General features: G+C 40.6%; 2 protein-coding genes across 3 annotated transcripts; one reads left to right on the plus strand and one right to left on the minus strand.

Annotated features, from left to right (window-relative positions):
* The first annotated feature begins 1,435 nt into the window (after nt 1-1,435).
* Nucleotides 1,436-7,315, plus strand: LOC117433800 (antigen WC1.1-like). Its single transcript, XM_059008835.1, has 11 exons — nt 1,436-1,592; nt 1,911-2,225; nt 3,049-3,351; nt 3,866-3,940; nt 4,399-4,716; nt 5,110-5,247; nt 5,701-5,793; nt 6,132-6,203; nt 6,340-6,426; nt 6,796-6,867; nt 7,182-7,315. The coding sequence occupies exons 1-11, from the start codon at nt 1,436-1,438 to the stop codon at nt 7,313-7,315; spliced, it is 1,764 nt and encodes a 587-aa protein (XP_058864818.1).
* Nucleotides 7,316-9,565: 2,250 nt separating this feature from the next.
* Nucleotides 9,566-24,986, minus strand: LOC117434156 (soluble scavenger receptor cysteine-rich domain-containing protein SSC5D-like). Of its 2 annotated transcripts, none has more exons than XM_059009334.1 (11): nt 24,751-24,986; nt 19,317-19,379; nt 18,466-18,825; nt 17,552-17,605; nt 16,627-16,935; nt 15,798-15,959; nt 14,516-14,821; nt 13,191-13,349; nt 12,050-12,130; nt 11,341-11,652; nt 9,566-10,631 (listed from the first exon to the last, which is right to left on the minus strand). In XM_059009334.1, exons 2-11 carry the CDS (start codon nt 19,375-19,377, stop codon nt 10,231-10,233), a joined length of 2,205 nt encoding a protein of 734 aa, XP_058865317.1. In that variant the 5' UTR covers nt 19,378-19,379; nt 24,751-24,986; the 3' UTR covers nt 9,566-10,230. The 2 variants fall into 2 exon arrangements, with proteins under 2 accessions (XP_058865317.1, XP_058865316.1); XM_059009333.1 differs by having other exon boundaries at nt 15,648-15,959; nt 24,751-24,985.
* Nucleotides 24,987-25,905: the final 919 nt, after the last annotated feature.

The raw sequence follows: 25,905 nt of genomic DNA on the forward strand, positions 1-25,905 counted from the left end.
CAACAGTTGAAAAAATAATAACAGCCAACTATTCCTCGTTAATTACTGGACACATTACGACCTGACCAAAAAAACAGTGTCACCTCAGTTGTTAAAAAATAAATAAAATAAATACAATTCTAAACTTGTAGACACGGGGAAAAGAAAAAGAAAAAAACGTGTCAACTCAATTGTCAAAACCAAAAAAAAAAAACTACTCACAGTTATCAACTTGACACCCACATCCTCTTTCACAGTTATGAAAACCCATTATCTTGTGAAGGGCATCTCTACAGTGAATAAAGCTAAAAATATTGCAGTCCAGAAGACAAACGCTTCACTTAAGGAAATGAAAAACACATATTGTATAAATTGTTTGTATACTGAGTTAATTCTGTATTTTTATTCAGTTGAGAAACCAGTCTTGTAAATGACTGATTTTTAAATAAAAATACACTGAACATGTGACTCAAGGATCAGATTAGTAAAACAGATTTCCAATGATCAGGAATCAAGAACTAATGTATTACCTGATAGTGCTTTACAACTAGCAACAGGTATGTACGCACTGCAAAGGTAATAGGGAGCGACTCTACTAACTTCACTGTCTATATGCTTGCTCTGCAGGGTACAGGCTGGTGAATGGCTCTGATTCCTGTTCTGGCCGAGTGGAGCTGCATCATGAAGGAGTCTGGGGGACGGTCTGCGATCGCTATTGGGATCTGCAAGATGCCACAGTTCTCTGTCAGCAGCTGAATTGTGGATATGCTGTAGCCGCCCTTGGACAGGCCCATTTTGGCCATGGCAGTGGTAAAATCTGGGCTGATAAATTTAACTGTGAGGGCAGCGAGGCTGACTTATTTAAGTGCCCCGTCTCTGAGTACGGACGAGGTGACTGCACTCATGAGAATGATGCTGGTGTTATTTGTACTGGTGAGTTGTATTCACTTCATGAGAGATGCTGAAAAGGTGTATTGATTTATATTCAGATGGAACCCCCCTCGTGTGACCATGAAGTGAGCCTTTTCAGATCTTACTTCACAATAAGAGAAAACCTTTTTGATGTCTCATTTCTAGTTCCAGTCCGCTATTCCCATATCTGAATATCATAACACTGCAATCACACTGACTAACTCTCTGTATTGAAATGTATGTCTTCCTTTTCCTAAAAGAACTTGCATTATAACTTCCATTGCCAAGTGAACAATTTTAACCATTTAGTTTTTGTATGTACTGTACCATATATAGCAATCTCTCTGTTTTGTGGTTCATGCACTCTACTCGCTCTCCTTTGCTCCCAGCACAGGCAGGTCGAGTCCGGTTGGCAGCCGGACTGAGTCGCTGTGAAGGCCGGGTGGAAGTTTACTACAACAGGACCTGGGGGAGAGTTCTCCACGACTCCTGGAGCATCACAGAGGCTTCCGTGGTGTGCAGAGAGCTGGACTGTGGCTCTGCAATGGAAGTCTCTAACTCCTCTCGATACGGGACAGGGGACAGTGATGTGTGTCTGACAGGCATTCGCTGCACCGGGGACGAGTCCCATCTGATAAACTGCAGCCTTCCACAGCAAGTCAGCTGCAATACCAGTAACAGTGCGGCTGTGCTGTGCTCCAGTGAGTGCATTTCAAAAACATGATCTCATAAATAAAATATCCCCATATGTATTGGGGTGTCCATCCTGTAATACAAGGACACTTCTCATGTATGTTTCAGCTTTTATATTAAGCCCTTTTGTAGCTAGATTACTTAAAACCTCTCACAAGAACTTCTTTGGAAACAAGACTGAATGCTGAAAGGGGTTGATCTTAATGCTTCTGATTTATTATTGATCACTGATTCTGTTCCTCTAGATCACATGGTATTCAGTCAGTATGATGACACACTATTATTGAATTGATTATTGGTCACTGAGTCTGATTCTGTCCCCCTAGATCACACGGCCCTCAGACTGGTTGAGGGAGGAGGTGCCTGCGCTGGGAGGGTGGAGGTTTATCACAACGGCTCCTGGGGGACGGTCTGCGATGACTCCTGGGACCTGGCAGATGCTGAGGTGGTGTGTAAGCAGCTCCAGTGTGGGACGGCACTCAACACCTCAGTGTCAGCCTCCTTCGGCCAGGGGACCGGACCCATCTGGCTGGACGAGCTGCGCTGTCAGGGGAACGAATCGACTCTGTGGGGGTGTGCCTCAGGAGGGTGGGGGCAACACAACTGCAGACACAAGGAGGACGCGGGAGTCGTGTGTTCAGGTACAGGACTGCAATAACTCACTATACCTAACCAGCCCGCCACCAGCCCCCGCAAAAAATAAATGCAAAATTTTCATTTAGTATGCTGATGTATCAGTCACTACTGTGCCATCTTACTACTATGACTCTTTCTATGTTACACATGACTCTGTGAATCACACCCTTACACTTCAATTCAATAACTGTACCAATAGAAAGCTGCAGCAAAGTAATCACACAAACAAAACTCATTTTGTGTCTTCATATATGCACAGGAAATGAAACTACAGGCTATGCTCATTAAAAATAAACATCTACATTCACTGTATGCACATGTAATAATGTAAGTTTGACACACAAAGTGACTCTCCTAGATAACCTCATGTTGCTTCACAATTGAGTAAGCGCTTCTCCAGGTAAATGTAAAATAGATGAAGACGGGTAATTGGTTTTAAAAGAAAGGGAAAAGGCCAGTTGGATAAGACTTTACCTTTCAGTTTAACAGTAGGATTTTGTAAGGTGTTAGTGAGATATGAAAGTTATGAAGGAAGCAATATAAATGAAAACATAAACGCACAACAATGGTTTTAAAATGTTTTACTTGAGCTGTTTGTATTTATTCATTGTGATTGCATTTGTGCTTATTTTGATTGCAATTTGTTTAACATTTCCAATAATTAAGAAATGTACCAAGGAGTATGTATGCTCGCCTCCACCGGGCAGGGGGTAGTTAATCCATTTCATGATTTCACTTTTACTGAACATCTTTTAATGAAGCAGAAGTTTTGTAATCTGGAATGTCTACATGCATCTTGCTAACGTATTTCTATTGTTTGTGACACAGAGTTCAAGAAGCTGAGACTGTCTCGGGGCTGTTCTGGACTGGCAGAGGTTTTCTACAATGGCACCTGGGGCAGCGTCTGCTATAACGGCATGAATAAAAACACAGTTAAGATGATATGCCGTGAGGTCGACTGTGGAGAGAGTTCTGAAATATCAATGCCACTTCCAGCATCTAGCACTGCGCGCAAGTGGCTTGATAATGTTGAATGCAGAGGGCATGACTCTACACTGTGGCAGTGTCCATCTTCACCCTGGGGTCAAAACAACTGCTGGGACAATGAGGTGGCTGAGATTGACTGCAAAGGTAAAGATCTCTCTCTGTTTTTCTTCTGCTGCTGACCTAATGGCTCAGCAGCTAAACAGCCACCCGAAAGACCACAGCTTTAAATCCTGTTCCAGTGATAACCGGAACATGCGTCCCCGAACACCAGCAATACAACGTGAAGTTGTGTTATTGGAGGCACTGCTCTTTCTAAGAGGGGTCTAGTTGATGCCTCCAACCCTAGAGCAGCAGATACTGAGCCCTGACCAAACTTACTGTAATACCCACCACACTGGAGAGGCCAGAGCAGGGCTGTGCTCAGCTACAGTGTTATTTGTTAATTGATTTAGTTATTTAATCAGGATTAATGCACTCCAGCTTGTAAACTCATTCCTTCAATATGACTTTACAAGATGAAACTTTAAGGATAAAAGTTGGCATACTGCACCTGTGAGCTTCCCTGTGGACATGTCTCCACTATACTCACCACCAAGACACAAAACATACCCATGCTTTAGCAGTGTGAATAAAACACAATTTTGTTGTTTGTTTTTAGCAGTGGAAAAGAAGCCAACTGTCTCCAGCATACCCAAGACCTTCTCTGAAGACCTCACTCAGGAGCACTACTCAGGTGGGTTCGTATTTCATTGATTTGACCCTTGAGAATTATTAGATTCATTTTAACTGATATCACACATAGAAATATGCAATTGTAAAAGTAATGCATACAATTAGTCATTTTACAGAGACATACTGTGCTAAGTACAGGTAGGGAAGGGTATCCAAACATGTCAAAGATGTCTTATTCCTACACAGTTGTGAATTGTTACCTGTTTACCGTTCATTTGAGCCAAATTTGTAATTTTCTGCTGCAGTGCTGATTAAAATTAGCGATCTCATAATTTCCAATAGTAAAGAGACTACAAAGCAGGACAACTTATACAGACCTTAAGGGAAAGGTATGTGTCTTTTTTTCAAGTGAACAATGGAATAGTGCATTCCTAGATGTGAATACCAAGCCTCTCTCTACTACTCACACAGCAGCCTCTGTGCTGAACTGATTCAGTAAGCCCTGCTGTTTTATTCCAGAGCCAGCAGAGCTGAGGCTAGCTGGAAGCTCAAGTCCCTGCTCCGGACGGGTGGAGGTACGGTTCGAGGGGTCCTGGGGGACAGTCTGCGATGACTCCTGGGACCTGAAGGACGCCCAGGTGGTCTGCAGACAAGTAGGCTGTGGGGCAGCAGAGAGCACAGGGGGGGGTCAGGCTACGTTTGGACAAGGGAACGGCACCATCTGGCTGGATGAGGTGAACTGCAGGGGCAGCGAGATGCACCTGTGGGACTGCCGGCACTCTCCACTGGGACACAATGACTGCGACCACAAAGAGGATGCATGGGTTACCTGTGCAGGTGAGAGAGGGGGTTATCTGAGCAGGGGAGATGGGGAATTAGCTGTACTGGGGAGATGCTCTGTTGTGTTTGGCAGGGAGTACTTGCTTACATTACAAATATTAACATTTCCTTTTGTTTTACTATCAGCTCTCCATTGAAAACAGGTCAAAGCAGCACCTTTTAAGCTTCACAGACACTACTCTCTTATACACATAAACACAAAAGCACAGCTCTAGGGGGGAATGTTTCTTATTATGTAGCGTTCTGAATTTGGGAGTCGTGTGGATAAATGAAGGGAGGCCTCAGTTAGGTCTTTACCATATAAGCAATGCGAATACAGCTTTTTTGCTTTATTTACAGTACAGTACCCAACTGTTTACAGAAGTGTCTGTCTGTCTGTCTGTCCAACAGAAGCCTCTCCATCCAGGCTGCAGCCACAGAGAGACATGACCATCCCATTGATAGCCTGCATCGTGCTGGGAGCTCTGCTGTTTGTGGTGTTGGTCCTGTTAGCCAGGCAGCTGCAGCACAACAGGATGCTGAGGAGAGGTAGGGAACAAATCCCTTTAAAGAGACGCAAGCTCAGGAAGGTGACACACTCAGGTCCTAGTGCGCTGTTCTAGGATTGTATTCAGTAATGCCCTACACTGGCATTTTAAATCTGCAGTGCCTTCCAGACAAAACAAATGCACTACCCAGATCCTTTATAGCAGTGATCATTGTTCTGTGCATCTCAGATGACAATTTATAAATCATTCTCTTCTATTAATGATCTGGTTAGAGAAAAAGCTTGTATTGACCCACATGTGCGATACCAGCCTGCTGCAGTAGGGGCAGAAGAGGACACAATCTTGACAAGTTCTGTCATTAATTAAAGAGCTTTTAAAATGGCAGTTTTAAATAAATGGTGTTCTTGCACTGTGGATCACTGAAGGCTGTGCTGTTCAGTACAGTGTGTGCAGAGCTGTGTCACTGTGAATGAGAGCCTGTTTCCTCCCATAGGGCATAGGGAGCTTGACCCCTTCCATGAAGCTGTTTACGAGGAGATTGAGTACAAACTGGCCAGACAGGGAACCTATGGTGCACCCAGGAGAGGTGAGTAAGAGGGGAGGGGGAGTGGAGAAAGAGAGAGCCAACACACACATCACACTGCCACACAATCCACAAACATGACTCAAAGCAGCAGACTTGTAAACCTCTCATCACAGGAAACACTACAAAGAGTGAGAGACAGACTGGAACAGAGTAGCACACAGTAGATAATATGTAGTTACTTAGGGTGTAGATCACAAAAACATTGTTTAATTTCCTATCCTGAATTCAGTAATCCAAACATTGAACAACAGCTACAATAGTAGTCAGTGTGCAACAAGTAGCAGGTAGTGAATTTGCAGAGTGAAAGCAGGCAGCACTAACCCTGTCTCCTGTTCCAGGGAGTTTCCTTTCTGATGAGCTGCCCTCTGACTACGATGATGTGGAGGACAGTGAGGGGAACCCCATCCCAGGTAAGGGGGGCTGTGTTACAAACCTATGAAGAAACAATTCTCTCACCTGTATCACCGATTCTGTTCTCTGTCTGGTTTAGGTGAAGCAGTGCTCTCTCTGGTCTGTAACACTAATGCTGTTCTCTGTCTCTTTTAGGTGAATCGATGCCCTCTCTGGAAGGAGAGACCCCAGGGTACTATGACGATGCCGTCCCTATGAACAGTAACCCAGAAGATTTATCAGGTGAGTTCTTGCAGACAAGCCCTGTAGAGAAGCTCTGCACCAAACCCAGTCTTGGAGAAAGTAAATGTATTCAATCAGGTTCCTAATTTAGCTCACGTTTGTCATATCCTCAGTCACTGCATATTGTTTGTGCAGGTAAGTCTCAGGACTGTGCAACATCCCCCGCCATGCCCGTTGAGCAGTAGAGTGGGTTTGATTCTAGGGTGCCAAGTAGTTTTTCAACATTTGATGGGTCAGTCTTAATGTTATCTAAACAGTTTTATTTAGCACTGAACCCTGTAACTCTGTTTGTGGACAATAGGATGGAGTTAATATGGTGTGGGTGAAAGCAGGTCAAACTCCAGAGCTAACCTTGATTCCTGTTCCTAGGGAGTTTCCTTTCTGACGAACTTCCCTCTGGCTGCTATGATGTGGAGGACAGTGAGGGGAACCCCATCCAAGGTAAGGGGGACTGGAGTCTACAATGGGGAGGGATTGGGAGGCCCCCTCAGATATCCTGCCCCGCTTCAGCACAGCACACCCTACTGCCCTAGGAGCAGCATGCTGTGGGGGAGCCTGTAACTGCCCCACTCCCACCTCTTCCAGCAGGTGTCACTACCAGGCAGTGGAGTTTGAGAAGTTCTGAATCTCTCAGAAACCACCCATGGCACTCTAATCACACCCATTGCTTAAACCAATCCCTGGCCCCAGATCTGTGTGAACCCTCCCACTGCGTAAACCCAACCAATCCCTGATTGTGTGTCTCTCTTTGGCAGGTTTTCCCCTCACTCCCCCTGGAGAGGAGAGTGCCCGGGCCGCACTGCCCCCTGAAGAAGGACCCGCTGCACCTGACAGGACTGACTACGATGATGTTGGGGAGGAGTCTCCAGGAGAGGGTGGGGCGCTGTGAGGCTGGCAGTGTGTCTGGAGGAGAATAGAGGGGCAGCTGGAGCCCCCTAGAGTTCTAGAGCTGTAAGAGCGCCATTAACTGTAAACCTGCCAGACAGTTTCACTGCAGTTCCAGCCTTCCTCTGGGATTTCACTATGAAACTCCATTGGCTGAATATTTAGCAGGCTTCTCATAAAAGTGCTTCATTTCAAATATGAATGTTTCCCTTTATGCTGCAAAATTGCATCTTGTTACAAACAAGCTGTTTAAATCAAATTAGTAAATATGTGTCGAATGTTAATTGAACTTTGAAAGAAATTAAGAAATTATATTTTCCCTAGAAAAATAAATTGTTGATTTTTCAAAGATCAGTATTATGTTAAAAAAATCCACTGTTTCTGGCGACTAAAGTAACTGAAACAGTTCAGAAATGTAACTAATAGCCAGTGGGTGGGTGTTTTCAATGTTTTGGGGGAACACATTGTTTAAAAATGATTTATGTATCCCCCACCTCCATCACCCATCACAATTATGAAGGTATAAGCCTACACAGATTTCCAAATGCATCCAACAATTTTTCAGAAGTTATACGGTTATAATGTGTACAGGAAAATAGGCTGTCAGTCTGCTATAAGAAATTCTAAATGCTAGAGAAAGACATAAGAATATATCTGGCATCTTATTAAAACCAGAAAACGTATTTTAATTCAATATTGCCAAAATGTTGCTGTTATATTTTACTGTGAAATTCCCCATTAGTTGATTCTGACTCTGTTAAGGTGTAGCTGGGGAGTAATCAGATACCAGTGTCTGGGAATAGTGCATTCAAATTATTAAAAATAAGTACATGTTGTCTGAATAAAAAGTAATCTGTATATTTTGTACCCTTTTTTCTAGCAATGTCTCTCCTTGTCTGGCTTTTTTTTAAATCCAGTCCATAGTCTTTAAATACAGATTGTGTTTTAATAGGGGTCTGTGTTCCCTCTTTCGGTCTGTAATTGTGGTGATGTGCAGTGTTAAAAGGGATCTGGTTTCAAAATGGATAGTTTTGAAAGTCTATAGTAAAGTTTGGACTTAGAAAATGTTCTGTAACCCAGCTCTTGACATTTACCCTGCTTGTAATTCATCTGGAGCTTGTTATACAGAATAAATACACATTTAAATGTGTTTTTTTTTTTAATATGTCTGTTCTGCTTCAATGTACCCTTTCTAAGTGTATAGCATTTCTAACAGAGTGTGAAATGGCTTGAAGGCTGTATTAGTCTGTTTTTAAACAATAAAACATCAAATTTAAACATCTGGCTGACACCATGTGTTTTTATTGTAAAATGTTTTCATGTAATTGATTAAAAAAACTGTTTTAATGATGTAAAAATTAGCAGACATGAGAAATGTGAATCAACAGATGTATTTTTAAAATGATATCACATTGTCTTTTGAAAAAAAAATGAAGAGAGACAAAACGTTTCAGACATGGAAATATTTATTTTCTCAAGAAAACATACCAGAAACAGAAGCAGTTTCTTGGCAGGTAATGTACTTGTTTCTACAACATAGGAGGCTTGATCCATAAAATCTAGCAAGAGTCTAAGCAACTTTTAAAAGTTTGGGCACATTTTTCAAACAGCTGCAAATTGAAATTGGGAACTAAATCGTACGTTCTGGACATTGATAAGATTGCTGCTGGCTTTTATAGTTCAGGACCTCTGTTAAATAAAGTAAAAGAAAGTAAGGAAAGTATAAAGTAAAACAAGATATAAGATCACATTGAAACGCATTGTACTTTCCTGCCTTCTTCAGTATCGTTTGAAATTAATTTCATTGTAATGAATATACAGTACTTCTCCACACCCCCAAGGGGTTTCACCAAAGCTGGCGTTGCTAAAACTGGAAATCCCCCCCAAAAGAAACATGTACAAGTAATAAGCTTTATACTTGTGTGTTACTCAGACAAATGGTCATCTTCATTATTGGTACTCAACTATACTTGTTACAAAGAACACCCATGATGATTTCTAATGAAAATCCCACGTTCCATTCAAATAGATAGTTGTGATTAATATGTTACGTAAACTAGGGCAGAGTTTCCCAATATTGATCCTCGGGGTCCCCCTGTGTCTGCTGGTTTTCATTCCAACTGAGTTCTCAATTACTTAATCAAACCCTCAATTGAACTAATCATGTGCTTAATTAGACCTTTTTAATTGTTCTCAGCTCCTAAAAACTTGCAGATTTCAAGTTCCTGTATAGATAACTTGAAATCTCCAACTGTTTAAAAGCTGAGAAAAATAAAAAAGGTCTAATTACGCTAATGAATAGTTCAATTAAGGGTTTCATTAAGTAATGGAGAGCTCAGTTGGAATATAAAACCAGCAGACACAGGGGGTCCCCCCGGACCAGGACTGGGAACCCCTTAACTAGGGGAACATGAGAAATCAAAAGCTGAATCTGAGCTATAGGAGTATGTTTTTAATGAGCTAAAAAGTGGAGGATTTAATACCGCCATCATAAAATATATACAGATGATTTCATGCTGAGTATATTCCACTGTACTGTTGTTGTATACGGTAACATTAACAAGCAGGTCAATAAATAAACTCTGGGGAAATCACCAGCATGGAACATAACTTCAAGAGGACTAGGAGCCTGCACTGTTGAGATCATTCAAATGGACCCCCGTAGTGAATATACAGGGGTGGGACGCAAGTAAAAAGCATTGATACTTTCTTCTATCAGAGTGTTAATGCTGAAGGGATGAGCTTGTTATCTAAGAGAAGACTTTGCAATCTTGTAATATTCGATTTCTGTCAATTCGCTTCCTTTATTTTTAAATTAAATTGAACTTTGAACTGAACTGAAGGATGCCGGTTGTACAAAAGGTTTTTGCAATGTTAATGATTGGAGTGACCCTTATTGGCTAAGCATGTTCCCATTAATTATGGAACTTCAGTGAACTCGTAACAGACGAATCTCATTTCAAAATCACAGCACTCGTCATACCAGGTGTAATTCCCCCCCTTTCCCAGGTAAACTGCCCCGCAAAGCTCATCACCCGGGTTGCTGGGCTGCCCCTCAGCCCAGTGGCTGTTACCCATCACCCGATCGTCTGCCCAGTACCAGTATTGCCAGATCATGTGATTCTTCAAACCCAGCCACACACCCCTCTCCCCTTCAGTATCATTCTCTTGTTTCTGCAGGAGCTCAGTCAGCATGCTGTAGTCAGTCTCGGTGGACAGGCTGGCCAGTTCAGTGTGGTGAGTGCGGCAGTACTTCAGAGCCTCTCTCCAACTCTTCTCCTGATTGAGGAACACAAACTGTTTGCTGACAGTGATGTTTCCTGGAAGGAAAAGAGCACACGAAGCACTGTGATGAGACACACACAGCTACAAAAGGGGGCGTGTTTCAATTTACACATTACGAATATTCGTTTCTACTTGTTACTCGGCACGGCCCCGGCTGATTCTATAAAATCTTATCTTTTTTTTTTTTTTTTAATGGAAAGGAAATCAAGATAAAGCGATTATAATAATGCAGACCCCAAGTCTGAAGACAGCCTGCATGCACAGTAGCCTACTAGTAAACTACTGCCAATGTATCAATAAATACTCACTCTAATGTTGAGTTATTACAACCATGTTAATGTATTTGTTATTTTGTAACTGCTGGTAATATATTGCAGCTTGAGGCTGGCTATCACTATAAGGGTAACCCTAACACTAATATATTTCTGAAATTTCTGATATGTACATTAAGTCTCTAATTACTGTGTATTTACATAGTAGTTACATAGTAATGATGTGTACTTACAGATAATTATATTATTATTATGCATAGTGTAGTTAATATGTAAATCTTTTTTCATGAATTATGTACTGTAAGTACACAATTGCATCAGAAATGGGTGAGGGTTAGGGTTATGGTTAGGGTTATATCATGCAAAAAATACACATTAAGTACATTGTAACTGTGCATACTATGCAACTACTATTTAAACACAGTCATTAGAAACACTTCATGGAAGGTGTTACCAAAATGTGTCCCCCTACCTGAACAGATCACTCCCGCGTCAGCATTGTGATCACAGCCGTGCACCACACCCCACCCATCTGATTCACAATCCCACAAGGCCGGCTCAGAGCCGCTGCAGTTAAGCCAGGACAACCAGATGGGCCCGGAACCAGCTCCAAAGCGAGCCCAGCGCGGTGCCGATAGAGCGGTCCCGCAGCCCAACTGTTTACACACCACTGCAGCGTCCTGTATACTCCAGTAATCACTACAAACTGTCCCCCACTGTCCCTCATGATGAACCTCCACCGTCCCAGAACAGGGACTGTCTCCATTCACCAGCCTCAGATCACCTTCGAAGAGAGGAACGAGAATCAGAGTCTGTATAGAACCCAGCCACACCAGAACTATTCACACAAATGATCCAGCACCAATGGGCATGTTATAAAGTGATTGTTGCTTAAAAAAACACGTGTTACTGTATACGTTTTTTTTTTTTTTTAAGCATGATAAGAAGCCTTGATACCAATGCTTTTAGATAACGTTGCCCTCTCTTGGTCATTTCAGCTGGGGGGTGAATGTGTCTCCAGCTATACCTGGGGAAAGGCAGTGAAAATGAGGCGCTAGAGGCCAAACGCACACAGAGGTACACTATAATGAATCAGTGCTCCAGGGTTTTATATGTTAATCTGGTCGCTCGCTGAATAACAGCGTCAAAAACAGGTGCCCAAGGCCACTCAGTATTCGTACCTGCATCTGGCTCTTCTGTGGTAGAGGCAGGGGGGAGAATTGTGCTCATTGCTGAAGTGCTTGGGGAATTAGACTGCAGATCTAAAATGAGAAAGCCCATTCATTTAGTATTGGATAAGCGACGAGCATTTCTGAATCGGTAAAGATCTTCTACCATATCGTGGATGTGAAAGCATTACTCAAAAAAAATCATATAAATGTATTTTTCAAAAGGTCATTTCACCTGCACAAACAAGCCATGTTATTTTGAAAAAAATAGTGAGAACACATAAGGAGCAATCTACCTTATTCAAATAATATTCCCAGACAAAAACGACCACTTATTTATTTGGCTACCATAAGCGCAACGTGTTGAACAGGTTTGATTGTGAAAGTTTGATTGTGAAAGAGTGATCACTAAACAGGAGCAGATCTGACATTGCATGCAGGGGTTAACTTTTGACATCAGATTTTAAACTGATATAAATGGACAACTCACTGTGTGCTAGGCTGTCCTTTTAATACACAGCATTGTGTTATTCTACAACGTTAAAACTGGCCAATTCTGAGAGGAAGGCATCACGTACATTTACAAATCTGACTGATCTCCTGGCTCGCCCTTGTTTGCACATCATTCTACCCTCCTCTGGGGGAACTAATTTAAGAGCATGGAATCTAGTCTTTTGTAAAATGTTCCCAGTGTTTTAGATCCTACTAGATGGGCCGAATGGCCTCCTCTCGTTTGTAAACGTTCTTATGTTCTTCCTTCACCTAACAGGCTATTCCATACATTTATAACTCTCTGTGTAAAAAAGTGCTTCCTACTGTTCTAAACTTATTTTTACTCAGCTTCCATTTATGCCCTCTTGTTCTTCTCTCTGTGTTAAATTTGAAGTGGTGTCTTGGGTCGCCTTTATCTATACCATTTATTTTTTAAAGATTTAAAGACTTCAATCAAGTCCCTTCTTTCTTTCTAGGCTCCTTTTAACCTGTCCTCGTAGCTCATGTCATTAAGTCCTAGGCTAGCCCAGTTGCCCTGCTCGAGAGGAGTCTTTTTCTGCCGTCAAGCAGCTACCATCAGGAAGTCCCTATGAAGGAGGTACCTGCATCTCAGTGGACTTGTTCTGAATAAATATCTTGTAATAAATAAATAAAGATTCACCTGCAGTAGACATCATATTGGAGGTGGCTGGATCTTCTGATGTTGTTGACGGGGTGGTTGATGGGGTGGTTGAGGGAGTGGTTGATGGGGTGGTTGAGGGAGTGGTTGATGGGGTGGTTGAGGGAGTGGTTGATGGGGTGGTTGATACTACCGGTGGCCCTAAATTGAAAATGATCTTCATTACAACACAAGCGTACCAGAAACCTTGATGCACATCATTTGCAGAGCATCAAACCAATGCTGCATACTGCTACTATCATGTATTTGCTACTATCATGTATTTGCTACCATCATGTGTTTGCTACTATCATGTATTTGCTACTATCATGTATTATGCACTTTCCACTGTATTAATGTATTATGCTTGAATCCTGCATGATCTATAGCTGACGTAATAACCCTCCTAAATGACAGCATTGATTTTGACACTCTTGGGAATACATTATTCAGAAAGAATATTTGTTGTGTTTTCTTTTGAGTCTGTTTGGGAGGCATTGTTATTTACTGTCACTTTGAACGCAGTCCTAGTACAGTAAATGCATGCGTATTTAAAATTACAAATGCTTTTCAGTGTCGATTTTATTTGTTTTTTTTATTTCTAGTGGTATAAGCAGTGTTAAAAGCAGGTGGTTATGTTTGCAATGTTTAAACAGAACTGCAATATTCACGTTAAAATACAATTGTCGGCTGGGAAACTCAGATTTATACGTTGTACGCTTTTTAGTTTATAGTCATACAGTGTATTACCTATGGAAATACTTACAGTGAGGAACATTTTTGTGTGATTGTCAGATGGAACAGTTTCAAGCGCACAGAAATCCTGGTTTGCAATTGTTATTAATAATGAAATGGGCAGCAGTGTGGAGTAGTGGTTAGGGCTCTGGACTCTTGACCGGAGGGTCGTGGGTTCAATCCCCAGTGGGGACACTGCTGCTGTACCCTTGAGCAAGGTACTTTACCTAAATTGCTCCAGTAAAAACCCAACTGTTTAAATGGTTAATTGTATATAAAAAATAATGTGATATCTTGTAACAATTGTAAGTCGCCCTGGATAAGGGCATCTGCTAAGAAATAAATAATAATAATTGGAATATCAGTGATCAGAATCAACCTAAAAGAATCCCAATCAGTGCCTCCCTACTCGTAAGGGAAGGGGAGCAGTGAATCTAATACAGGGAATGAACCACCTATTCGTCAGATGGACAGGGAAGTACAAACATTTTCTATTTTCTCTTTCCATCTATATGACTTTCTTTTTTAATGGAAAATAAATCAATCACAAAGTAAGTGTTGCAAACAACCTGTGCAGAAGCCACGTTTCCTACCTGAACAGATCACCCCCATATCATTGCTGTGAGAGCAGCCTTGCTCCCCCCACTTGTTTATGGTACAGTCCTGCAGCGCAGTCTCAGAACCAGTGCAGGAAATGTAAGAGAGCCAGATGGGTCCGGTGCCATGTCCAAATGCAGATGAAAATGATTTAGCAGAGCCACAGCCCAGCTGTTTACATGCTACTGATGCATAGCTTATTTGCCAGTTATAACTACAAACTGTCCCCCACTGTCCTTCATGGAACACCTCCAATCTCCCAGAGCAGGTATCTCCATTCACCAGCCTCACATCTTCACTGCCTTTAAAGAGAGGAAAGGGAGTCTGAGTCTGCACAGCTCCACAGATTGTCTGACCAGGAGTTAAACAAGAAGAGACTGTTTTAAAGTGCTTTGGTTTGTCTCAGCTGTTTTTTGGTGGTGTTTCAATACATCAATTGATCGCTTTACTTTGGCACAGACTGAGAAAGCATGATAAGAGCTGCTTTTGGATTGCTATATTGTAAATGATCAAATACTGCATTACAGTGCTTAGTTTGGCAATTGTTTTTCACTGGTTTTCTTTCTACAGTATATGTGCAGTACCGTACTTTGAAGTTTTAGATACACTGATATACTTGACATTGTTACAATGCCCCAACATTAATAAAGCAACTACAGTTAGTATAACGACTCCCTCTGAGATCTGATATTTGTACATATCCAATGGACCCCCTGAACCAATTAAATCAGATATGACAGGTTCTACTATAAGTTTCAAATGAGTTTTAGTGTTTTACACTAACAATTACAGTAAACTCTATGTCTAGTATCAATTAACTTACGCAGTATTTTTCTAAGCAAATAGACCGATGCTTGGTGGTCCAGTGGTTAAAGAAAGGGGCTTGATACCAGGAGGTTCCCGATTCAAATCCCAGCTCAGAGACCGGCTCACTGTGTGCGGCCCTGAGCAAGTCACTTAACCTCCTTGTGCTCTGTCCTTCGAATGAGACGTAAAACAAACGAGGTCCTATTGCAAGTGACTCTGCAGCAGCAGTTTTTGATGCACAGTTCACTCCCAAGTCTTTGCATAAAAGTGTCTGCTAAATTACTGATTCATATGAGTTAATAAGCATTTTGTGTCTCCTACCTGTGCAGTTCACTCCAGCACTTGCTCTGCTCGCGCAGCTCTGTTTGTCCCATCTGCCTGACCCACAATCCCGCAGGGCAGACTCCCCTCCGCTACAGGAGCCCCCTGTCAGCCAGACAGGTCCGGAACCAGCATCAAAGTAATTACTACCTGGTGCTTCTAAAGCCGATCCACAGCCCAGCTGTTGGCACACGACTCCAGCATCGACCATATCCCATCCTTCATCACAAACTATCCCCCACTGTCCTTCACGAAACACCTCCACTGTCCCAGAGCAGGTCCCTCCATTCACCAGCCTCACATCTTCACTGCCTGTAAAGAGAGGGTAGGGAATCGAAGTCAGAGCACAGATGCAGGAGTTAAAACTATAAGAGACTGTTTTAAACAGGCAGCTGGTTGGGCTTGTCATCCTCAGCAGTGTGTGGTAGTGTTTCAGTACATTGGGAATGGTTTTAAGCTTTTTGTGTGATAGGTGTGAATGGCACCTGTTATTTAACAAGTTAGTAATTAAAAGAAGGGTAACACTTTACATTAAGTGTTTCTAATTACTATGTATTTACATAGTAGTTACTTAGTAAATACATGTGTAGTTACACATCATTGTAATGTTATTATGCATGGTTACATCGTACTTAATGTGTACTTTATTATGCATGATATAACCCTAACCTTAACCATATCCCTAAACCCTCGCTCTAAAACTCTAAACCCAACCCTAACTCTTTTCTGATGCAACTGTGTCCTTACATATATCGTGTAAGAAGGTTTACACCTTAAGTACATTGTAACGACACACAATAACATTGTAATTATATGGAATGGGCTACCTAGTTATTGAGGCAGAATCACTCGGATCCGTTAAGACCCGACTTGACAATGTTCTGAGAACAATCAGCTACTAGGAACCGGGCGAGCTTAAATGGGCCAATCATACCTTTTCTTATGTTCTTATATTTCTGAAATAGATTTTGTTTCATACCTGTGCACATCACTCCAGCTTGCCTGTAGTTATACGAGGTGCTCTGGTATTCATATTGATGACAGTCCAATAGAGAAGACTCAGAGCCACCGCAATAAAACACATTCTGCCAGGTATATTCACTACTGTGTCCAAAGTGACTTCCACGTAGTGCTGCTAGAGCAGAGCCACAGCCCAGCTGATTACACACAACTGCTGCATTATTTATATTCCAGTTGTAATCAGTAACTGGCTTCCACTGTCCATTATGATAAACCTCCACTCTCCCAGCACAGGGGTTCCCTCCATCCGCCAGCCTCAATACACTTCCTTAAAGAGAGAAACATGAATCAGGCATAGTCCCCAGCCACGCGAAAGACCTATCTGATAATTCTGCACAATTGAGCCAGTACATTTTGCTTTGTTTTATTGTTTTGTTCGTCTGAAGCACAGCACAAGTGCTACTGGAGACACCGGTAGGCTTCGTGTTCCAGTGCTTAAAAGAAAAGGGCTTGATACCAGGAGGTTCCCGGTTCACATCCCAGCTCAGCCACTGACTCGCTGTGTGTGACCCTGAGCAAGTCACTTGTGTTCCTTGTGCTCCATCCTTCAGATGAGACGTAAAACAAACGAGGTCCTATTATAAGTGACTCTGCAGCAGCAGTTGTTGATGCATAGTTCAGTCTCTATAAGTCACTTTGGATAAAAGCGTCTACTAAATGACTAATTTCAGGTATGTTTCTGTTTTGTTAGCGCTTTCCTTAAAGAGAATAAAGTTAAGACAACAGTTCCTAAATTAGGGCGGGATATCTTGGCATTTATGGATCAAGACGCTGGTTGATTCCTGTTCTTTTCCTGGTTTTCTGTCCCTGTGAATTTCTTTCTTTAATATTGTTTTGCTTGCTGACGTTTCTTTTTACGGTTTGAAACCTACAACAATCCTTACCTGAAGAAGTGTCCGTCTGGGCTGTCGTTGGTGCTACTGGATCAGATTGGTCTTCTGTTAAAACAAAATTATAGAACACAATAATCAATAAAACAGCAATATCTCTCGACCTCTCCCCCCAGGATCACGATTAGAGCCCCCAGAGCCCGGTCCTCAGCTTCATGGCCTGATTGAGAGCAAGTACTTTGGTCTCTGACCTTGATGTGATCTGAGGACTTTAATGATAGTGTGTTTCAATCTGTTTGCATGGAAGTTTCAGTGACACTTTGCATTAAGTGTCTCTAATTACTGTGTATTTACATGTTAGATGCTTAGTAAATACATGGATGCTTTCACTTAATTACAATTTTATTATGCATAGTTACAATGTACTTAATGTGGAAATCTTTTTGCATTGTAGATCTTTTGCAGAACCCTAACCCAATCCCTAACCTTAACTCTAAACCTAACCTTAACCCCCTAACCCTAACCCTTTTCTGATACAATTATGTACTTACATATATCATGCGAGAAGATTTACACATATTTTATTCTTAAAATAATAATGATGAGTGCAGTACAAACACAACAGAAAAAGTACACTTTTACTTAGATTTTCTTCTTCCATACTTTGATTTGGAAGTCAGTAAGCATCAGCATGTTTCAATAATTAGAGCATTTTTTTTTTTTTTATAATGTCTCAACTACCATCGGAAAACAGAGAGCAGCTTGTCTGATCTAGGTTCAGCTGTTGAAAAAGTTTAATACATCAGTGATCGGTATACTTAATAATCTGACATGATTTAAAATTAAATGAAATTCTCCAGGCTCGACCTTCATAATGGTTCGTACAAACATGAGATCTTCCTAATATGAAAAAAAAGCTTTACACCCACTGCCCAAAAACTGACAGAGGAAACAAAAAAATGACTCACCAGTGTAGCAGAGAGGATAACGAGCGTCCATGCAACCACCCAGCTCCCAAGTTGCCTTCTCTGGTTTGACACAGACGCATTGAACATTGTTTGGGGTTCCACTAGGCATCATCCCGGGGGTCAGACTATCCCCATTTAAACAAAACACATTTCCATCAGCATCCGTCTTCATCCCCAGCCAAACAGAACTGTTCGTGTTCTTTGCAATCTTGACGATCTCAACTGCGTCCTCTGTGGTGCCAACAGTGGCCATGCCGATGTAGTTTCTACTGCAGTATGCCTGTGCTGTGTCCCAGTCTACCTGTGAATATCCCAAATGGTACGTCCGCAGAGCACTGGCACTGGGGAGCACACATAGGACTAAACGAGGAAGCACAATGATCTGATATTACTGTCATATTCCACATACAGTAAGTACTGTTCAAAAGTAGTGATCAAGACCACAGCATGTCCTAAAACCTGGGTCGGACATCTCAGCTTAATATTTCATTATTTGTGTAACAAAACAGCTATGGCCAAAAGTTTTGAATCACCTATAATTCTAGGCTTGAGACATATTTAAATAAACTATATAAATAATTTAGATCCTTTATTTAACATCATGGAAGCATAGAAACGACAATTATATTGCAAAAGTCTTCCGGAAGCCATGCACAGTATTTCATGTTAGATTTTGAATTGTCACATTTTTCAATTTTTTTTTTTTCAGTTTTTCGTTAAGCCTAATGATTTGTTGAAAAACAAGTTTACAGAATTGTAGCCTTAATTGTGTCAGACAGCTATCCTGTGCTTCACTGCTGGCCATTCGGAGAGGAGGCAATGTATGATAAATTGAAATGCTCAACACTCACCCAGGCTGAGGAGGCAGTAAAGCTGGTTATCCATCTTTATCTTCCACCCCACGCTCTTCATAGCTGAGGGATGACACAGAGTGAAAGGATGGTTACTTAAGCTGAGTTTGGCCAAAGTTGGCTCTTCCACTCCTGGTCTTTGTTGAAACCCTGTTCTAAATTGTTTAATTGAACCAAATACACCTCCATCCAGACCCTGAAGAACTGTAGTTCATGATTTCATTTGACCTGTAAAACCTGGAGTGGAATCGCCCTTCAGGACCGTGATTGGACACGCCTAGTTGGTTTAGAGCAGGGGTGTCCAATCCTGATCCTGGAGGTCGGTGTCCTTCCTGGTTTTTGTTCCAACTGTACCCTAACTTGGACCAATTAAGTGCTTATTACAAGCTTAATTGGTCAGTTGGAATAAACACCAGGAGGGACAGCGGTCCTCCAGGACCAGGGTTGCCCACCTCTGGTTTACAGTGACTGTAAAGACAATATTAAATACAATTACTGAATAAACTACACCGGGGGATGTGAAACTCAGTTCCTGGCAGGCCGCAGTGTCTTCCGGTTTTTGTTCCACCCGAGCTCTCAGTTACTTCTTAATTGGTCTAATTATTTGATTAATTGGACACATTTATAAAACTTCTCTCCAGGCCTCAGAATGATTTATAGGTCGTGTACCTTGAATCAAGTGAATTTTCTAAATCATCAAATGTAAAAGACCTTGAAAAAATATTAAACATGTCCAATTGAACAAATAATTACAGTCATTTATTTAGTGACCACCTGGTCTAAGTGACCACTTTAAATTCCTCCCAATTATATTAGTGCAATTGTATTAAGCTTCTACTGTATGTAGGGGCAGCAGTGTGGAGTAGTGGTTAGGGCTCTGGACTCTTGACCGGAGGGTTGTGGGTTCAATGCCCAGTGGGGGACACTGCTGTTGTACTCTTGAGCAAGGTACTTTACCTAGATTGCTCCAGTAAAAACCCAACTGTATAAATGGGTAATTGTACGTAAAAATGATGTATATCTGTATAATGTGAAATAATGTGATATCTTGTAACAATTGTAAGTCGCCCTGGATAAGGGCGTCTGCTAAGAAATAAATAATAATAATAATAATTAAGCGACCACCTGTCTAACGCGACCACAATTCTCTTACCCAGCAACGGACTCAAACCTGTATTAAGCACCCTTACACAGGGCTATTGTTGTAAGAAAAATATGGTTTTAAACGGTATGTCCTAAATTCAAAGGAATACAGTAACCATTTTAGCTGTCTTTTATCAGTAATCAATAAAACAACAGCACTCTCTTGTAAAGGAAGAGAGAAAACATGGAGAAACAAAAGGTCCTGCCTAGATGACAGAATTAAAGTTATTAAACTTGTAAAGACAGTAAGTGCCAGAAAAACAGTGGCACTAGAAAGACGCAGATACAGCATTTTGAAACAGAAAGAACTAGGGCTTGAAGTTTTAGGTTTTTATTTTGGTTCACATGACCGTGTTTTGAGCCGATTCAATATCTTAATTAAACTGTTAATTACTAAACAAAGTCGCTTCTTTTTACCTTGATATCCTGATTGACTTGCTGATTCTGTTTCACCTTCTTCATTATTCAAAAATGACATTAATCACTTCCCCCAGATGGTACTTTAACTTGCATTTCGTTCTTGCACTTGCCTGGGAACTAGGTAGCTTCTAATGTGTCCGATTCATGCTGTGTTGTTTTCCCACTAATTTAACAGAATGTTCTCATAATTAGGATGTGGCGAAAGGCAAACCATTAAAAGGAAAATAAACACAGAAAAATTCAAGCCACACTTATAAGGGTATGAAAACAATGTGCGCGGTAATTGAAAAAAGATCTTATGCTTAATGTGGCGTTGGTTTGAGGATGCAATGAATCAACACTTACTTGAAAGGCAGACACAGGCATTTAAATATGCAAAGGATTTAAAACATGTTGTTTGACCTGAGACAGGCAAGCATTCATTACTTTCACAAAATAATTTGTTGTGTAAATGCATTATCTAAATGAATGTTATTAAATGACATACTTCCTTTTGTTCATATTACATCTTCTGACTTTTAAGGTAAGACGAACATAATTACAGGAAAGCATGTCAGAGACAAATAGACAATTCATAGGTCATGGGCCCTCTTTTAAGAGACCACCTGTTTAAGAGGCCACTATTAGACAGTCCCTTGAGTGGTCTCTAATACAGGTTTCACTGTAGATCAATTGAGTGAATTGAGAGCTGAAGTTAGAATGAAACCCAGAAGACCCTGAGGCCCTGGAGGACTGGAGTTTGACCCCCCTGACACTTCTTATAACAAAGGGCTGACAGGTTAGGATTTATAGATGGTTTCTTCTGGCCTTTCTCTGGAACCCTTCATTTCTCTATGTTCTAGCAAGAAAACGGGAGCTCTATGACATACAATCATTATAAAACCAAGGGAACCATATGAGGTCATACTTAGAGCCCCGTGTTTTTTCGCAAACACAAAATAACATATAAAATTAAATAAAACTAAATGAAAATATAAAAAGAAATAACACGAAACATCATTATAATACAAACACAGCGTGACATTTTAATTTGTGAGGTTTATACAGAAAATACTTTAAATAAACAGTAGTTGTCAAGGCTCTGCCATTACCATAGACGCAGTCTGAAGGGAAACGGAAGCTCTGACTAGCACTTGCGCAGATGTATAATTTGGAGCGAGTCGTTTGGGAATTAAAATTGCGATGGAAGAGAAGAGAAGAGACTTTTGTTTCTAAAATGCCTAAACCGTGCATAACAATTCAACCACGCTGCAAGGAATTTGAGCATGAGGGGATGTATGCAGCTGGCGTTGACAAAATAATTAGGGAAAATATGGCTTGTTTGCCTTAGTATGCTAATTCTTTGTTTTATTTCAAGTGGTGCAAATTTTGCACTGGCGCAAATGCTGTTTTGGTTTTGAATGGATTTGAATGAATGAATCTGCTTTGCTTCGCGTTTAAATACAGAGAGACCCAAAGCTTGTTGCATACTGCTTCACTACAATGGGATTGAAATACAATTCCTATCTAAAATACATGTATGTAGTTAAAACATGATGTATGCTATACTATTATTGACATGCATCTATTTGAGTTGTTTTGTTAATGTGGGTATGTATAAAACGACATTTGTGAAAAATAAAACAAAAAATTATAAAAAATAAAAATAAATAAATAAATAAAGTGGGTGTTGCCGTATGCAAAGGAACTGTTCAGAAAAGTGGAGCCCTAGTTAAAAAAATAAATAAATCCAACGCATTTTTATTAGAGTAGGCTGTATGCAGCAGCTAAAATTGTGTAACATTAAATATCAACGTCACTCACAGTTTTAAAACGAAGTTAAAAAAGTAATTGACTTAATAAATTGCAATATAGTCTGTGTTTCTCTGTCACGTCGCAGTAGCTGGTAAAATGGACACACGGATGTATGCACATGACTTACTTATTGGAGATCATTATTTCTATTGGCTGGCTTGATGGGTGAGGATGTACTCAGTGTACAAGTACTGCAACCATACTGTTAAATGTCAGATCATAAATCAGGTATATTACGTTATGAAAAGGTCCTAACCTTCAGGTCTTGTGAAAGCCCAGCAAAGCTATCACACGATATGTCTGCACTAGGTGTCCCCTCTGACATCACCGCAACACACAAGGAAATCCAAGCTGAGTGGAATGGTTCCAGATAATTATATTTTAAGTGCTATTTTTTTAACTGAAGAAAATGATGTACGAAAATGTATTTACGCACGACAGTAAATACTATGGCTGAATTGCATAAGGATATTTTCCAATTTAATTAGACCAAATTCACACGTATAATCTAATTTTTCTAAAACACCACCACAATTCATGAAGCTGCGTCAGAGGACAATCACAACTTCTATTAGTCCTCGTTATTTAATTCACACTCAAAACAAATCTTTTATAGGATCAGAGGTGAACTGTCGAGTATAAAAGGTGTAACTCGAATCAGAAATGCTAGTTACACATTTCAGGTATATCCTATAAAAGCTTAATTTCTCAGTACATCCAAACGAAGGCAATCATGGCCAGTAGTTGTGTGCAAAATTATACAATGGAGCAAAAACTTTAGTTCATAGAGTGTATAAATGACTGTATTGAAACTGTGGAGGATGGCTGAAAGGATTTCACAGCGATAGTACAGCGCTTTAACTGTGTGGAGTTGTAAACCGATTTAATTCGGCTTTCCCTGAGAGGCGACCAGGTAGAGCAGCACATTCAAAAAAATTAAAAAAAAAAGAAATCCGTGAAAGAGGCTGAAAATAGAGACACTGCGCTCTGTACTCAAATCTGTCGGTGCTGAAATTTCGCTAGTGTTGTAGCACGTAGGCTGAGGCTGTCACTGTTGCTGGTACTGCCTCTAATATTACTGTAATAAATGAGGAGGATCGTGTACCACGAGCCCGCAGCACTCCAAAAACGAAATGTCAAACATTGTTAAATCATTAATAAGACTAATTAAACCATTTAAAAATAGTCTTATTAATGGTTATTAAATAGACATCCTGTCGCGCTATAATCTTTTTTATTTTATTTTTTTGCACTTTTTTCAATGTTTATTTTTATTTATTTATTGGTTGCTTTTGGTCTCTTTTGTATATATGACCATTTTCCCTTTATTAATTATCCGATTTGTTCAATTTTGTTTTTCCGTGTTGCCTACATGTTGCAGTTTCGTGTACGCTGCCAGATTTGAGCTGACCATGCTAAAAGAAATTGTTTAAACAATAAATATTTTTTTTGTTATCTGTAATAAGGTGAGTTTCAGAATATTTCACTTTTTTTTATGAAAGGCTAGCAGTCTTTTTCTCGTTGCGACATGGTATTAAGAGATAATGAGCAGCTGAAGATGATCCTGAGACAGTAGCTTTGAAAAACACCCTGTTTCTGTATTAGCTAAATGCATGTCACAATTTATAGGCGTATCAGCTAACACCGCCACTGGTAACATGTCACTGAAATTTGTATTTGCTATTGAATGTAGTAAATGTACATTCCTTTTGGAGTCTGTCTTCCTTGATATCTCTATGGCAACCGTGCAGGGGGGCTGCTCGCCTGCTAATAAATCAATGATACAACCATTTGCATGATGCGAAAGACAATCTGTAAGGGAGCGCTATTCAAAGAAAGCTAAAGCGTTTGATAAAGTTAGGCAAACGAAGCGTTTCCTCCCTCGTTATTTAATTCCCTCAAGACAGTTCTTTTGGGAATGACCGAATTCCTACGATACAACTACATTTTCTGCACGTTTCGCTCAATGTTGTCTTATTCCACTTTGATACTAAACATTCCAACAACCAAGTCTATAATACAAACTTTTACAATTACTTTGGAAGGTGAATTATAATAACCTTTTATCTCACTGTACCTTTGGCAGCCTGCGTTCTCTCTTCAGAAAGGCGTTCTCCGTGACTCTTCTCCGCAAGGTTGAATCTGTTTAACTGCTCTTCCCCGGTTTGCAGGGACACCAGTCCTGGATTTGCATGTTCTGTTCACAGTGCCAAGATATTATACAGCCAGGGAAAATAAAACCGGCCCCCTCAATGCAAATGTCTAGCACAGTGAGGATTACTATGGGAGAAAGACATGCAAACGAATGGCAATGTTTTTCCATTGCAAACGACTTTGTCAGCACTTCCCTCCCATCTAACACTCAACTACCTTAGCAATCGGTGTCTTTAATATCAGAGATTGTGTATCATATTAGTTTATTTACTACAGCTTTCCAGGGCATGCTGTTTAAATGATGTTACAGCCGCGCCATTTTAATGTATTTATGTAACGGTGACCCTGTTTGGTGGATGATAAATGATCGTATTTATGAGGGACTGTGCTGTTAAGACAGGAGAATGGGCCTCTATACAGAGGAATAGTTTTAAGAAATGGTTTAACGTTTACTGTATGGATTCAAACAAGGACAGACAAAGTTATCTTGGGTCATTATAAAGCTGCAAAAATGTGCAACATTTCTAGTGTGTGTGTGTGTGTGTGTGTATCAAAATCTACTTCAGAATGGTAAAGAAGAATAAAATCAAGGTTCTGGAATGGCCTAGTCAAAGTTCAGATCTAAATCCGATTGAGAATCTTTGGTATGAGTTGAAGAAGGCTGCGCACAAGAGAAGTCCTCGGAATTTCAATGAACTGGAACAATTTTGCGTTGAAGAATGGTAAAGAAAAAAAAATCACAACTACAGTTGTAGGCAAAGGTTTATATACCCCAATGCACATTTATATTTCCATACCACAATGAATATTATATATATCTCTTTTGTATATATATGTAAAGCAAAACCTCCAGACAGACTCCAAAGCTGCCCATTACCCAGAGAGGTAAACCCCCACTATTTAGCGCTTGTTAACATGCAGCAGTTAGTGGTAAGAATTTACCTGTTCTTACTTAAAATAAAACAGGTTTGTCACAGATATGCCGTATTTTTCTTTTGCGTCAGTATGCTACTTTTTTGTTCTATCCATTTTATAATCTGTTCCTTATAATCCCACCCTCTGAAGCACCATTTCTCCT

The sequence above is a fragment of the Acipenser ruthenus genome, chromosome 38, assembly GCF_902713425.1.
Source record: "Acipenser ruthenus chromosome 38, fAciRut3.2 maternal haplotype, whole genome shotgun sequence".
NCBI classification, from domain to species: Eukaryota; Metazoa; Chordata; class Actinopteri; order Acipenseriformes; family Acipenseridae; genus Acipenser; species Acipenser ruthenus.